This window comes from Urocitellus parryii, chromosome 1, assembly GCF_045843805.1.
Source record: "Urocitellus parryii isolate mUroPar1 chromosome 1, mUroPar1.hap1, whole genome shotgun sequence".
Taxonomy (NCBI): Eukaryota; Metazoa; Chordata; class Mammalia; order Rodentia; family Sciuridae; genus Urocitellus; species Urocitellus parryii.
In genome coordinates, this window is record NC_135531.1 from 129,350,400 (window position 1) to 129,367,158 (window position 16,759).

At 35.7% G+C, this 16,759-nt stretch overlaps 1 protein-coding gene across 1 annotated transcript in view; it reads right to left on the bottom strand.

The window, feature by feature from the left end:
• Positions 1-13,244, bottom strand: part of LOC144254863 (uncharacterized) — a 43,749-nt gene extending 30,505 nt beyond the window's left edge. Inside the window, exons 1-4 of the mRNA XM_077798557.1 lie at positions 13,236-13,244; positions 11,259-11,355; positions 9,235-9,308; positions 4,584-4,677 (exon numbers count right to left, since the gene is read on the bottom strand). Coding sequence (XP_077654683.1) covers positions 4,584-4,677; positions 9,235-9,308; positions 11,259-11,355; positions 13,236-13,244 — 274 coding nt within the window. The remainder of the gene's footprint in view (positions 1-4,583; positions 4,678-9,234; positions 9,309-11,258; positions 11,356-13,235) is intronic.
• Positions 13,245-16,759: the final 3,515 nt, after the last annotated feature.

Sequence of the window (16,759 nt, forward strand, 5' to 3'; positions counted from 1 at the left end):
ACACATGAGCTGTAAAGTATTCAGTTTCCTAGCCAGTTCATCAGTTACTGAACTTGAGGGAACTGCTTTTATATCATGTTACTGTCAACAGGTTTATTTATTTTTACCTATAGTTGAATTTGTGATAAGAGCTAGAGGTGAAACTAGGGACCAGGGCTAAAGATTTTTCTAGAGATAAAGATGAAAGAAGACTTCAAAGTGAGGATATCCACTAGACAGAGGAAATGCTGAAAGAATGGAAGGCTATACATAGACACAGGGTTTAAATGGGACATGCTTGTCTGACTATATAGGGATTGGCAAGGAGAATGGCCAGAGGATATTGCAGGCAGAGAGAGGGATCAAATACACAGTGAGACAAAATTTGTATTATGAAAGATTCCTGGAGAAGTTAAGATGCTTGGACATCCTTGTGTTAAAGTGGGCCGATGGTCATATATGCAGTATATGCATAAATAGCAGAACCAACTTCAATGCAATATGCAGGTGACCTTGAGTGGCATGTGCATGAAATGGAGATGAATAATGAGAAGGCAACAGTGCACTAGAAAATTGATGCATTCTGATTGGATGACATTTTTCTCAAAATATAAAGAGTAGAAAAATTTCAGTGAGATGTATAGAATCAATTTTAACTAAATGAACAAAGACAGAAGGTGGGTCTGAGTAATTTGAGATTCTGTTATTCACATTTACAAATGAGATGCTTAATACAGTGCAGGAACTGTGAATATTGCTTTCATTTAGCAAGCAGTTTCTCCTGAAGCAAAATCTTCCTCTATTGAGAGAACTCATTTAGAAGCTTGGTGTGAAATTTTCTGAAATTGGATTTACAAAACCCATAGGACTATCAGAAAAGTCTGTGGGAGAGGATCAATGGGAGATCAACTGCCCAGCATGCAAAATAATCCATTTCAATGCCAAGCATTGAGAAAAACATAAACAAACCATGTCATAGGAATATGAGAAATCTCTTATTGTTATGTGTAAGTTTATTTTTGATTTATATCATTTAGTCCAAATTCCTGAAAAGAAGTTTCTCCAGTAATAATAGATTCATTTTATAGGGAAGGAGTAAAATAAATTACATATGATTATACATTGCATCCTTTCTTGTTATAGACTGATCACATTAATGGTGAAGGGCACAAACAAAAGTAAAGCATGAAACAAAGTATAAGGTCTTGGAATTAGTCCATACACAAGTTGTCATCAGCCCTCCTAGATTCAAGCATAAACCATATCTTCATTCTCTCAGGCATCTCAGTTCTAGATTTTCCCCTTTAATCTCCTTTTAAATTTAGGGAAGAAAGAAAATCAGCCTCATATTTCAACTAACCACTGTAATGACTGCAGTTTGGGAAATATAATTTTAGAGATAAGTATGATATAAGCACTTTTTAATATATTTTCCTCATGAATTTACAAAAATATTTTGAAAAATGGATCAAGCATCAACATCCACATGTTGTGGCAATAATCACAACCATTGTGGAGTATATATATATATATATATATATATATATATATATATATATATAGTGTGTGAATAGTTTGTTATCCTTTCAAAGGTTTTATTATATGCTTTCTAGAAAAGTTGTACCACAAAAGTTAGCTATATTGAAGTTCCATGTTTGCATCGTCAATTTTACCCTTTTTTCTTCGATTTTGTTCATAGGCTTGATGTTTTTGGAGAAAAGATATAATATACATTTTAGATTTGATCCCATCCAGCACGCACTTAATAATGTAAAATAAACATAGAAGATGAATTTTACCTTGCAGGAATCATATAAATCCCGACAAACTGAAAAGAGATTGAGATGATGCTCAAATAAATCTGAATATGCAAAGAGGAGGGGGGAGGGTATGTGGGGGCAGGAAAGATGGTGGAATAGATGGACATTATTACCCTAGGTACTGTATATATATGGTGACACTACACTATGTACAACCATAGAAATGTGAAGTTGTGCTGCAATTGTGTAGAATGCATCAAAATGCATTCTGCTGTCATATATATACCTAATTAAAATTAATTACTTTCCAAAAATCTGAATATAACAAAACTACCCTCATTACACACTAAATGAATATGGACCCTAGTCCTGGTAGTTAGCATTGGTGAAGACTACTTTAGTTTTAGGAATCCTCTTTCATTTGGGGGCCTTATATTGAGCAATGACAGAAGACTCAAATGTACTAAATCAGAATCAGGAATATAGGTTTCAGAAAACTTGCAGTTAAGTTTCCAGTGGTAAAATCACTTTTGCAATGGTCTTTAATAGAATGCTAGAGATGCAGAATGTTGAAGAGCACAGTGATCTGTTTTCAGAAGAGGAAAAAAGGACTCTGAGATGTGTAATAAGGAAACTGAGTTTAAAATGTGGCAGCACATATCTTGAGTGAACCCTATCAGAATCATTTTATCCATTTTATTGTAAGCATATTTCCTGTCCCTCATTTGCCTCATAATTAACAAATCCAATGTTTCGATGAGTTTTCAGGAGAAGGTATACTTATGTGCACATCAGAGTGAGTTTTCTGAGCTAATTAGCCCAGATATGTGTGTTTAGAATAAAAGGTAATACACATATTGCTCACTTATGTGAAAAACTGGTGTACCTTCTTTTCCCAGAATCCCTTGTTTAATCAATAATTACTTTCTTTTTGCCCTATCCTGGGAAGACAGTGATTCCTCATCCATTGAAAAAAAAATAGAGTAAAGCTAAAGTGTTTGGACTAGGCAATACTAGTCACTTTTCCAAAAAGGAAAGTGTTCTGAAAGTTTTCAGAATTATCAGATATCAATAGACTAGTGTGTTTCAAAGAAATTTGTTGATACAAGAAGAGTATTGTATTGGTGTTGGAGGGGAAAACTTCATAAAAGTTTTCTGGTTGTAAAATGAGTCTCGTGTGGTTTATCTTGACAGCTTTTTAAGTAATTGCATGCAAGTTCCAGATGATCACAACATTTGCTTTCTAGAGTTCAGAATTTATCTCAGCCATATGGTGCATTCCTGGAATGTCCAGGGACATGGTTTCTCACAAAGCACAAATAAAATAATGAAATCAACAATATTAAGGATGATAATGAGAATAGTAAATATGGAAATATTAGCATCCTTTAAAGCAATGGATGCTTCAAAAATACAACACGGCTCATCTGAATGAGACATATGGATGCCTCACACACTGGGATGCCTCTGGATGTAGATGGAGGGGGAAATGGGTAGATTCTTCCAGTTGTAACTGATTCCTATCATGACTGCTTGGGATTTTGAGTTGAAACAGACAAACTGACAAGAATTCTCTCCTGCTCCTCATATTTCCTTGCTAAATTCTATGTTACCTTCCTCACATTCCCATCCCTTTAGCTTTCCCAAAGGAACCCACAGAAGTGGGAGCTTGTCTCCTTATATTTTACATTTTATGTGTGGCTCTTTGCCATGGCTTGCTGCCTGTCAATGTGACAGATTTATCTAAGAAATATCTTCTCTTCACCTTAGTCTTTGGGTCCCTCCCATATCTCAAGAGACATGCTCAGAATGAAAAGCAAGATTTGTGCTTGCACTTGATCTGGTTGTGTCTTGAAATGTAGGAACTGATAGTGTTTCTTGCATAGTTCCCCAAAGGATATCCAATGCACAGCTCCAAATCATTTTTTCTACAGATCAGGATCATTTGAATCACCATAGACTATAATGAACATATAGAAGCTACAACCTACTGAGTCAGAACAAGTTTTTGAACATGGTCACTAAGAGATGTTTCCTAAAAGTTGCAGAGTGTCAGTGTGAAATTTGTCAGCTTTTAATTCCTCTAGGTTAATTTGAATGTCGCTCTGGATTCTTCCCTCAAAATAAAGTTTAGAAGAATCTTTTAGCTTTCCAAAGTTAATTTTAGATACCTGTGGGTTTGGAAAATGCCCAGTAATAATTCCAAATCCTTTCAACTAAACCATTTGCTGTTTCTGCCCTAAAATTTTGCCCTAGTGAGTAGCAACATGTTGCATGTCATTAAATTGTACACCTGCCTAATCATTTAAGAAAAGTGAACTTAGCTCTGTGGGAACAGGTTTTCAGTGCTCAATTCATTCCCAACTGTGAGTAAGTCAGGGAGGGTGGAAAAGTTATATCCTCTCCATCATTCAACTTTGGAACTGGAAACACCCAAATTCTTCCCACATTTTGAAAACCCTATTCTTTTCTCTTCTCACATATTGTTGGGATTTCCTACCCTCTCCTGAGTACCACTGGTTCTTTTTTACTTTTATTCTTTTTGACGATGTGTACTCACTACCTTCATCAGTCTTCATTCCCTCTTTTTTAGGCCTTTTCCTTATTTAAATTTAGCTGTGATAAAAGCATGTCTCAAATGCAACTCACAGTTCAGTACCTTTATCTATGCATCCAATTTAACCTGTGGCTGAAACCTACAGAGAGACTCCACTTCTTACAATTTTTTCTTAAACTTTACTACTTATTTAATATGCACATGTCTTGCACAATTAGTATATACCAGTGCTCATATTTCTTGGACATATTCTTCCTAATGTATTTAGTATTCTATGTGGTTCTTACCTTTTCCAAGTGTACTTATTCCCTCTTTTGTGCTTGCATTGATCTCAACAGATTCAGAAGCAGCACACATCTCCTGATGTTGCTCAGAATCATTCTGGTAATAATAATGACAAAAATGAGTTACATATAGATATTATCATCACTCTTTTCACATCCCCGAATTTACAATTGTGCTGTCTTTGAATTGGAGATTAGACCATTACATTTAGTGAAACTATATTTCCTTATGAGTCATGATCTTATGTTGCCCAAATGAACCTGAGCTCTTCTCTCCATCTAGCTACCCATGGGATAAAACCAGGAAAAATGAAAGAGGAAATGTGTTCTCTGACAACAGTCATTGATACACATATATTCAAAGCATCTCACATCAGTGCTTAACCAGCAATGTGTGCATTCCCCCAACAAAACTAAGAACACAGTAGAAAATAATCAAAACTCTTTTGAGGCTGGAACTTCATGTTATATAGATTTGAAATTTTAGAAATAGGAGGGTTAAATTTAATTTTTTTAAAAATTTTCTTGTGGTTGGACATGATTCATTTATTTGATTGATTTAGTTTTATGTGATGCTTAATCAAATCTTGAGTTTCACACATGCAAGGCAAACACTCTTATCACTAAGCCACAACTGCAGCCTGGGAGGGTTAAATACTTAATGTCAAAATATGATATCTGATGTGGTACTTACAAATGTGTCACATCAAGTAGAAAGAAAATATGGTTGGAATTGTTTAATTTGAGTCATAGAATCTTCCAAAAATTAATATGTGTCAGTAAAGTATTTACTTCATGAAAATTTCATTTTCAAGGAAGAGAAATTTGGAACAAAAATGTGTCTACAATTAATGTGGACAAAGGAAAACACTGCATTTGGGTAGATTATGCAAACATCTTCATTGAAGAAAGTCTTGGAATTCCATAGAAGGAAGGCACTATTTAATGACTGAGTATTTTCAGAGATTTGAGGCAGAAGAACTGGTGGATGGAGCCAGAAAAACTGGTGCATGGCTGCATCATGAATAAGTCAGGCTCTGTGGAAATGCTGGAAAGCCACAACAGAGAACCAGTGATGAGATGAAATACAGAATCCATGGCTTTTAAAAAAAGAAATGCCATTCATTGAAGAAATACACTGCAGCATTGCCAGGAAAAAGTAGCAGAGCACAAGTAGTGAATCTCTCCTCTCGAAGGCTGAGGAGTATGTCACTATCCCAATTAAAAAATGGAAAAAAGCAAGAGATACACAGTTCTTAAATCAGGAATTACAAAATGCCCACTAGAATTCAAGGAAATGCCATTCAAAACTGCACTGGCATTTCAGATGCCCCCAGTCAGAATGACATTTTTCAAGTATTCAAATAATAAGTGCAGTTCAGGATGTGGCAGGAAAGTCCAATCCTAGACTGCCAGACTGAAAATTAAGACCTTTACACTGGAAAGCATTATGAAGATTCGTTTAGATTCTAGGAATATGATCCAGCTTTCCAACTCCTTCCAATTAATGCCAGTGTATGAATCAGAATGCACACATGATATATGAACTTGAATTTTAGCACTGCAAGTCACATTTATAGAGTTATAGAACTAATTGATAACCACCAACAAAGAATGAATTAAAGAAAACACATGGAATATTCAACACTGATTTTTTTAATATTTATTTTTGTAGTTGTACACAATAACTTTTATTTATTTTTATGTGGTGTTGAGGATTGAACCCAGGGCCTTGCACATGCATGGTGAGTGCTCTACCGCTGAGCCATAACCCCAGCCTCTTCAGCACTGATTTTTAGCAATTTGGTTATTCTTGATAAACCATTATGGCAAAATGATTCCTCATACAGTGTATTAAAATACTGCCTTAAATCTTTCAAACATATAAAAGTTATAGCAGCAAGATCTTCTTAATTGTATAAAAATTATTTTAGAGAGATAATAGGAAGCTAATATAGATTCCTTTCAACTCAAATACAACATTTTCAGCAAAGGAGAGACTTGGATTTTTGCATGGTTTTCAAACAAAGTTAAAAATACTGCCCAAAATCCTAGGCAGAATTAGACTGTGAGTGCAGGATCTTTTTCACTCTGGTTACCTCACAGAGGCTTTTTTCCTGGGATAACTGAAAAAACATATGTTCCTATTTCAACTTCTATCAGATGAAACCATGGCACAAGACAATAGTTAGGAGTCACCCAAAAGAAGAATTAATATGGGTTTTAAAAATAATCTGAGACCAGATCTGCTAAGAGCTCTGGGTAGCTGCAGCTTGGACCTGTGGTCTGAGAAAGATTAAAAAGTCATGGTACTTTCATTGAAATGTGTTGTTTGAAGCTCTAAGCAGGCTGCATTGTAAAAGCACAAATCAGCAGCCATACCAGGGATGGTAAACAATCTCAGCTGAGAGGCATTTGGAGATTTGTTCATATTTCCAACACACTGGTGCTTATAGAAAGTCTCCTGGGGATTACAATAAAATCCTCAGGGCACACACCTTGGAGAAGAGTCCCATTGTAGTAACTCTGTGTGCTGGATCAGAAAGCACTGCAGGTCTTGCAACTTCAAAACACAGAATCAACTCTCCTTACAGAATGGTGCAAGTTTACCCTGATCAAATGGTGTCAGGATAGTGATAATTAGAATGGGATGGAAACTCTCATCAGGAATACATGTGTTGTGCCTGTTGGATAGTTATTTTGAGTAGAGGTCCACAGAACACTATCTCTTGAAATGGTTGTTTAGAATAATGGCAGTGAAGGAGAAGTGCTTTTTGAAAATCCAAGTGACAGAAGAATCCAGCAGTGCTGGGGCATTATAAGGTATAATGGTGTTTGCCTTCAGTTCCCAGAAGAAATCACAGATTCTGCAAGCAGACCATGCCTGCTCTGCTCCAATAGGTTGTAAGAAAACCCCTTAGAGATATGGACTCTTGCCCACCTCTACATCACTGACTATAGGAGCCCATCCTTGGAGTCTGCATTACTCAGTAGTTCCCAGGGTTCAAGGGCCAGAGTGTTTGTCAGTTTTCATGTTAGATGGGCCCACAGCCCTGTGTATATGAACAAGTACTAAGGGTGAGGATTTTCTTCAAATTGTAGAGTTCCCTCATTTCTCTGGGTGGGGTGGGGGAATCAACGAGCCTATGAGCTCAGCTTATTCATGCCAATAGCAGGTTAGGCCTTTTAGGGCTAGAGCAAATAAAGAGCTGTATTATTTTTGTTTCCCAGAAACCTCCCAAAATAGGTTTCTAAAATTAGAAATCCTGGACAAACTATCTTATATAATGTTAGTATAAGGGAAATCTGAAGCTTTTGCTGTTGTTGTTCTTGATATGTTTTTGTCTGCTATTGGTATAGAGTTTTTGCATTATTTTGTTTTTCACCTTCAATCTTATTTCTTTTCTTAAAATTTCACTCCATTACTGTGTGTGTGTGTGTGTGTGTGTGTGTGTGTGTGTTTGGGGGGGGCTGTGCATTCACTATGAAGTGGCAAATTTAGTTCTCATTTAAAATTTTTCTTTTCAACTTTAGTTCATTTCCCCCTCATCTCCAGGACTTTGGTCTCTGTTAGGTCTCTGTTATACTCACTTCTTTAACTTTCCTTCATTTTTAACAGAAGACCTAAAAATTATAACCAAGGCCTCTTTTGATTTGCCAGGTAAATATTGTTATTTCCTACTTCATCTCTTCTTTTTGTGGTGTTCTAGAGATGATTTTTAAAATACATTTTATTTACAGGTGTAAGTGTTTTTCAATAAACTGTGATCATTGTTGGGAGTTTATTGTCTACTCTCACAGAAATACCTGTGAATGAAACTGGCATGTGGAAAATGCTGGTTTTAGAAACTGATACTCAGATATAAGCCCTGCTCAGGACACATCCCAAAGAGAATCTTGAACACTACAAGGACCCACGTGTAATAGTGGATGAGAACCCTTGCAAATGCATGTAAGTCCTTTACATAGTAACACAGATCATATGAGAACAGGAGGCAAACAACCCTTCAGAATTTCAGAATTTCCCAAAAATAGCATCCAAAATCTTTGGTCTAACCTCACATAAAGAGGTAAAGTAAACATTTTCATAATTTTATTGATTTCTTGCAGACAATGGATAGGAAACAGGTATTGTTTGTACATTAGCAGAAAAATACCCATCCTGAGGTGTTCTCATTCCATAAGGAGAGAGTTTTGTTTCTTATTGGAGCCTGTTCCCTTCCTCAATGGAGACACTTGCAAACCTTGGCCCAGATGAAATGGAATGTGAAATTAAATGTTAAGCCTTTGGGAATGAAGCTGTTTTTTCCATGAATGGATTCAGTGAGTCATTGCCTTTAGCATGTTCCTACTTTCAACTGGTTATTTCTAAGTCTCCAAGTTATCACTCTCCACTTATGGATGGCACCCAGATGCAAACACCAACATTCTTCAAAAATATAGGAACAATGCTAACATAAAGCTTACCTGTAATCACCTTGATTTCTAAAGCTTTTTTTTATATTAATGATCTGTTAACATCTTTACACTTAAATATTAAATTGTGATGTTTCAATCCCCAAAGAGTGTTCTATGAGTTCAATTCACTTGGCCTAATTGATCTACTGAGAATGAGAAAAATAGAAGTAATTTGGAATTTGACACATGTACATACCTGTTTTTTGCTGTGCCCAGCACATTTAAGTCCCCTTTGCTCTTCGTGTGATGACTTTCCCAAATGGGACTCTGCTGAAAAGTGCACAAATTTATTAAACTACTTAAAAAATAATGTGAATGGCAATTAATCCAAGTAAAAAGGAACAGTAGTAATGATCCTATCATTTTACTTTCCTCAAGTACAATTTCAATCAAGCTTAATTTTAGGTGAATATATCTCATGTTTGAAATTTTTATTTTGTTTGCATGTAGGCCTAGGTATTTTATCCAGGGACATGTATGTCCTTGGCAAGAACTATTGTGTTTATACCAAATTCCCTGATTAATATTTGGAGACAGGGCATCTGTAAATACCAAAGTTGGCTTGAAACCTGACAGGGATCTGTCCTCAGCCTTTTAAGTACCTGCAATTATGGACGTGTCCCTCTGAAGCCAGTACATATTGACATCAATTAGGGGTGATACCCTGTGTCACTATGTACAATGCTAAAATAACTCACAGCTTGATCTACTTTAGATGAAAGTGAATTTCACAGAGAAAAATTTATATTTCTATGGAAATAGGAGGCATCAGAATTTTTACTATCTCTTTTTTTACATATTATACTAAAAAATGTCCATTGTACATCATTTGTGATATCTTCCAAAAGTGATCACACTTACATCTTTATCAAAAAATTTCATAGTTTTTAAAAATTTGTTTTGTTTCTTTTCTTTTTTACTATTAGGAATCAGTCTGTCTTGTGAAGCATCTATGTTATTCCTGATGTAAAGTCTTTTTTCTTTTGCTGGGGCTACAACAGACATTTTATAGCTTCCAAACTGGGTAATAAACATGTGACATGTAAAGTATTCATTTTCCTGTCTACTTCCTCAATTCCTGGACTTGAGTGGACTACTTTTATATTATGTTGCAGTCAACATTTGTATTAATTTCCACCACAGTTGAGTTTGTGATAAGAGCCTTAGAAAACAGGTGCTAATGATGATTTATATTTTAGAGATGGAGATAGTGGAGACTTCAGAAGTGAGATTACCCACCAGAGGCTAGAAATACTCAGAGCTGAAAGGCTGTACATAGAGACAGGGTTTAAATAGGAACATATTTTTTGATGATTTAGGGATTGGTGAGAGAAGAGCAAGAGGACAGTACAGGCAGATAGAGGGAACAAGATAGAGACTGTGCAGTAAAGAAATAAGAAGTGCAGTAAACTACAGCTAATGTGAATGTTGCTTTTCTTTACCAAGTAGTTTTTCTTATGGTAATATCTTCCTATGTTCAGGAAACTCCTTTAGGAAGAAGGTGGGCAATTTTCTGAATCTTGGATATATGAAACACACCAGAAAATGAGAGAGGTCTGTGGGAGAGGTTCAGTGGGAGATCACTGTTTAGCATGTAAAAGGATCCTGTTCAGTGCCCAGCATTGAGAAGAATAGGAACAAACAAACCATGTCAAAGCAATATGAGCAAATGTTTCTTTGGTATATGCAAGTATATATTTGATTTACAACTCAGTCAAAATTTCTGGAAAACTGTACTCCAACAAATGGACATCTATGTGCAAAGAAGGACCAATAAAAGCAGCAAAATGAATTAAATATGTGTGTTGAGTAAAGCCACAAAACTCAAAGTACTAGAACAAAATCAGGAATATGGGTTCAGTAATATTTATATAGTTGAGTTTCTAAAGGAAAAATCATTTTTGGAATGACCAATTATAGAAAGACATAGGTATATATACCAGTGTCAAGATGCAGAATGATCTGTAGTCAGAGGAGGAAAGAAGAAGCCTGAGAAATTCAATGTCAAAATGTGGCAGTACAAATCTTTAGTGAATCTTATTAGAATCATTTAATACATTTTATTATGTTTCCTAATCCTTATTTGCCTTATAATTAATAATTCCAAAGTTGTTATGAAATTCCCAGGGAAAATATAATTGTTTGCTCATCATGGAGAGTTTTCTGAGCTAATTAGCTCAGATATATGTGCTGAGAGCATCAGCTAATGTTTGTTCATACCCATGTGGAAAACTGGTGTGTCATCTTTTCCTTTATCCACTCGTTTAACCACCATCAGTTTTATATTTTCTCTCGTATGAAGAAAGTGATATAACATCTATGGAAAAAAATATGTATGATAAGGCACAAAGGTTTCAGACAAGGCCATCCCAAAGAAAAATTTTTCTGAAAAGTTGAAGAGTTATCAGATACCAATGAACCATTGTGTTTTAAAGAAATTGGCAAATACACTAAGAGTAATAGTGTTAGTGTTTGAGGAGTAAACTGAATAAAAGTTTCTGGTTAAAATTTGAGTCTGGTGTGGCATATATAGACAGCTTTTTAAGGAATTGCACACAAGTCTCAGATCATCCCAAAATCTATCTGCTTTCTAGAGCTCAGAATTTATCTCAGTAATATGGTGAATTCCTGGCATGTCCAGGGACATGGTTTCTCACAAAAATCAGTAAAAGAATGATGAAAGCAAAATATTAAGGCTGTTAATAAGAAATGTATAGATGAAAATATTAGACTTCTTTAAAGTAATGAATCCTTCAAAAATGCAATGTTGCTAATCTGAATGGCACATACGAATACCTCACACAATGTGGTGCCTACTAAATAAGAAGGGGAGAAATTGGTAGCTGTAGATTACCCTGATTCTTCCAGCTGCTACTGGTTCTTATCATCTTAGAAACAGATTCTGACTTGAAAACAGACAAACTGAAGATATCTGACTAAAATTGTCTCCATTTACTTGCATTTTCTACCTAAATGCTATTTCCTCCCTCACTTTCCCTTCCCTGTAGTTTTTCCAAAAATATCCATAAAGTGGGAGCTTCTATTTTTCCATTTTACACCCTTTATATGGATCTTTGCCACTATTTTTTTCCTGCCAAAGTAACAGATTTATCTTAGAAATATCATTTCTTCATCTTAGTCCTATGTCCTTTGCACATCTCAAGAGACACGCTCAGAATGAAAGCAAGATTTATGATTGCACTTGATCTGGTTGTGTCCTCAAACTGTAGGAATCAATAGCAGTTCTTGCATATTTCCCAAAAGGAGACACAATGCACAGATGCAAATCATGTTGTCTATACACTAGAATCATTAGAATCACCTTAGATTCTAACGGACAAGTAGAGGCAAGAGTTTGAAGATGGTGCCCAAAGGATGATTCCTTATAGTTGCAGAGTTCCAGTGTGAAATTTGTCATCTTCAAATTTGTCCAAGTTAATTTCAATGTATCTGTGGATTCCTCCCTAAAATGTCCCCACAAATTAAAATTCATAAGGATGTATAATACCTTCATTGATAATTTTTAATTACTAATTTTAGATTAACTTTAGATATCTGTGGATTTTGGACATGCTTACTTACCATTCATAATTCTTTCTACTTTTACATTTGGTGTTTCTGCACTATCATTTTGCCCTAGGCTGTATTAACATATTGTATGTCATTAAATCATTTGGGGTAACTGAACTTAGCTCTGTGGCAACAGGTCTTCACTCCTCAATTTATTCCCAACTGTGAATAAGTCAAAAAGGGTGGGAAAGTTTTACTTTCCCCTTCACTCAACTTTGAGAATGGCAACATATTTTCCCACATTTTGAAAACCCTGTTCTTTTCCCTTTTCAAGTGTTGTTGAAATTTCCTACCCTCTCCTGACTACCATTTATTCTTTTTATTGTTTTTACTATGTGTGCTTACTGCCTTTCTCAGTCTTCACTCCCCCTTCTTCTGTGGTTTTCCTTATTTCAGATTTACCTGTGAGAGAAGCATGTATCAAATGCAACTCACAATGCAATTCCTTTAGCAATACATTCAATTCAACCTGTGGCTGAAAAGCAATGAAATACACCATTTCTTATGTTTATTTAACCCTACTATTTATTTTAATAGACATATTCCTTGAATAAGTACTGTATACCAGTGCTCATATTTTTTGGCCATGCCCTTTCCAATGTATTTTGTATTCTATATGGTTCTTACCTTGTCCATGTCCATTTATTGTCTTTGTGCTTGGTTCAAATTTACTGGATACACAAGCAGCACACACCTCTCGATGTTTCTCAGAATCACTCTGGTGAAAATAATGACAATAATAAGTTTCATATAGCTTTCTGCATCCCTCTCTGACCGTCATTATATTTATAGTAGGAAGACATTGCAATTGCAGATTACACCATTACATTTTCTGCAACAATATTTCCATATGAGACACATTTTCACATGCTGTCCTGATGAAGCTGAGCTCCTCTCTTCATCTGGCTACTGATGGGGAACATCAGGAAGAATGAAAGAGGAAATGTGTTCTCTTACACCAAACTCACTGATATGCATATATCCCAAACAACTAACATCAGTGCTTAATTAGTAAGCTCTGCATTCTTACTCAAATCTAAAAAGAGTAGAAAATTTATTTAAAATGCTTTTATGAATTAGATTTCATGTTTAACAGATTCACTATTTCTAACAATGAAGGGCCAATTGTTTTATTGATTTATATGATATTTGTTATGATAAGACCCTTCCAATGGGTCACCTCCAGTAGGAAGAAAATACTCTTGGACTTGTTTCAGTTGAGTCTCCAGAGACTTCCAAATATTTGCCTCATTAAGCAAAATATTTAGATAGTCAAAATTTCATTTTAAAAGAAGAGAGCGTCAATAAGAGAATGTGTCTATTTTGTATTCTAATTTGTTACATATCACAGAATGATTACAATTCATATTACACATAAAGAACACAATTTTTCATATCTCTGGTTGTGTATAAAGTATAGTGCATATTTTGTGTGAACAAAAAAGCACACTCAATTTGGTTAGAGTATGCAATACTTTTCATCAAAAAAGGAACTAATAGGAATTTCAAAATAGTAAGGCAGTAGCACAGCATCACACTGAGTTTCTTGACTGACTACTTTCAAAGTTTGGAATCAGAAAAACTGATGAATTTGCATAACGAATAGGACAGCCTGTGTGGAAATACTAGGGACCCTCAACAGGAATCAGTGACCAGATGAACATACATGTGCCTGCACACCATGTAGGGTCAAGTCACTCAGCTGACAGGCATTTCAAGTTCTTGTCCAAATTATCACCACACTGATATTGTAGACACCATCCTGGAAATTACAATAAAATCCTGAGGGCAAACACCTTTGAGAAGTGTTCCATTGTAGTACCTCTGTGGGTAACACAGTAATCATGGCTTTTAAAACAAGTAATGCATGCATAGAAGAAATAGACGGCAACAGTGCCGGGGAAAACTAGTGATGTGCAAGCAATGAATTCCCCTTCTAGAGGATTGAGGAGAGTCTCACAAACCCAATTAGACAATGGCAAAAAGCAAAAAATAGGAAGTTCTCAAATCAGGAATTACAAATTGTTCACAGATATATCACATTTGGTCAATATCATGCCATGACTTTATTCTCTTTTATTGCTGAGTAAAATTCCATTGTGTACATATGCCACATTTTTTCCATTCATCTATTAAGGTCATCTAGGTTAGCTCCACAGTTTAGCTATTATGAATTGTGCTGCTATAAGAGGGGGAGCAAGGCAGGAATAGATGGACTCTAGATAAGGCAGAGGGATGGGAGGGAAAAGAAGGGTGCAGGGGGTTAGTAAGGATGTTAGTAAGTGATAGACATCATTATCCAAAGTACATGTATGAAGATATGTATGAATTGGTGACAACATACTTTATATACAACCAGAAATATGAAAAATTGTGCTGTACATGTGTATTAACAGTTGTAATGCATCCCACTGTAATTTATATTTTAATAAATAAAAAAGAAATATTATTTAAATCTGAATTGATATTTCAGATGTCCCCAGTAAGAATGATATTCATCAAGTAGTCAAAAAATAATGCAGTGCAGGAAATAGCAGGAAAGTCCAATCCTACACTGCTAGACTGAAAATTAAGACTTCCACACTAGAAAGCATTTTGGAGATTCCTCAGGATTCTAAGAATATGACTGCCATTTGACCCAACTTTTCTACTCCTTGATCAGAACCCCAGTCTACCAAAACCAGCATGCACATGTGATTTATGAATGTTGCTGTTTTAGCACTGCAAGTCAAGATTGTAAAGTTCTGGAACTAACTCTGATACCCCCCAACAGTAAAATGTATTAAAAAAAAACCAAAAAGACACTTAGCACTGAATAAGTAGCAATATACTTATTCATGGTACCCCACTATGTCAAAATGAATCCCAATCCTTTATGTGAATTCAGCGCCCTAAAATATTCTAATATACAAAAGGCACAACAGCAAAATCTCCTTAAGTATATAAAGAAAAATAGTTTAGTACAAATAGAAAACTAATGTAGATTCCTCTCAGTTCAAATACAACATTCTCAGCAAAGGAGGGAGTTGAATTTTTTAAGGTGAATCAACCAGTACTCAAAATACTGCTAAATATTCTATTCAATATTCAAGAGCCTCATCACCTAATGCACATTATCCATACTTTTTTCCCAGATTTTAGAAAAAAAATTTCATCACTATTTTTTAATAAGATGGTCCTCTGAAACAGACAGTAGTTAATGGAGGTACTCACAACAAGTATTAGAGTGGTATAAACTGAAACTGAGACATAGATCTGTTGATAGCTCTGGTCGGCTACATTTTAGTTCTGTGGTCCGCCTGAAGATTAAAAGTTTCTGAAACTTTCACTGAAACATGTTGTTTGATTTTCTGTGACAGCAAGTGCCAAGGTTATGCCTGGTAAAAAATGCTCTCCTGTAAAACTACATACATGTTCATACACACCATGTATAGTCAAGCCACTCAGTTGAGAGGCACTTCAAGTTTTTGTCCATATGATCACCATACTGATATTGTAGACACCATCCAGGGAATTACAATAAAATCCTGAGAGAAGACATCTTTGAGAAGTATTCCATTGTAGTAACTCTGTGGGCAAGATCTGAAACCATTGCATGTTTGAACTTCCCAGATGCATAGCCAACTCTCCACACAGAATGTTGGAGGTTCACCCTCTTATATGTTCTCAGGATAGTGATAGGAATGAGCTGAAAATTCTCATCAGGAATACATGTGTTGTGTCTGTGGGACAGTTAGCTGCATAGTGTTTCATAGAGCACTGCCTCTTTAAATAGGTGGTTTAGAATAATGATAGTGAAGGAGACTGCTTTTTGAGAATTCAAGTGACAAGAATCCAGCAGTGCTGGGGAATTGTCAGGTGCAATGGTATGTTCCTTCAGTTCCCAAAAGATTCTGCAAGAAGGCTATGACTGCCATGTTCCAATAAGTTGCCAGGAAACCCCTCAGAGACATGGAATCTTGCCCACCTTTAGACCATTGACTACAGGAATCCATCAGGTGATCTGCATTACATACTGGTTCCTAGGCTCCATGAACCAGAGTGTGTGTCAGGAAGTTTCCACATTAGATAGCCCCACATTTCTGAGTAGATTAACAAGTAATGATGGTGAGATTCTCCTTGAAATTGCTAAGTTCCCTCAGCATTCTCTG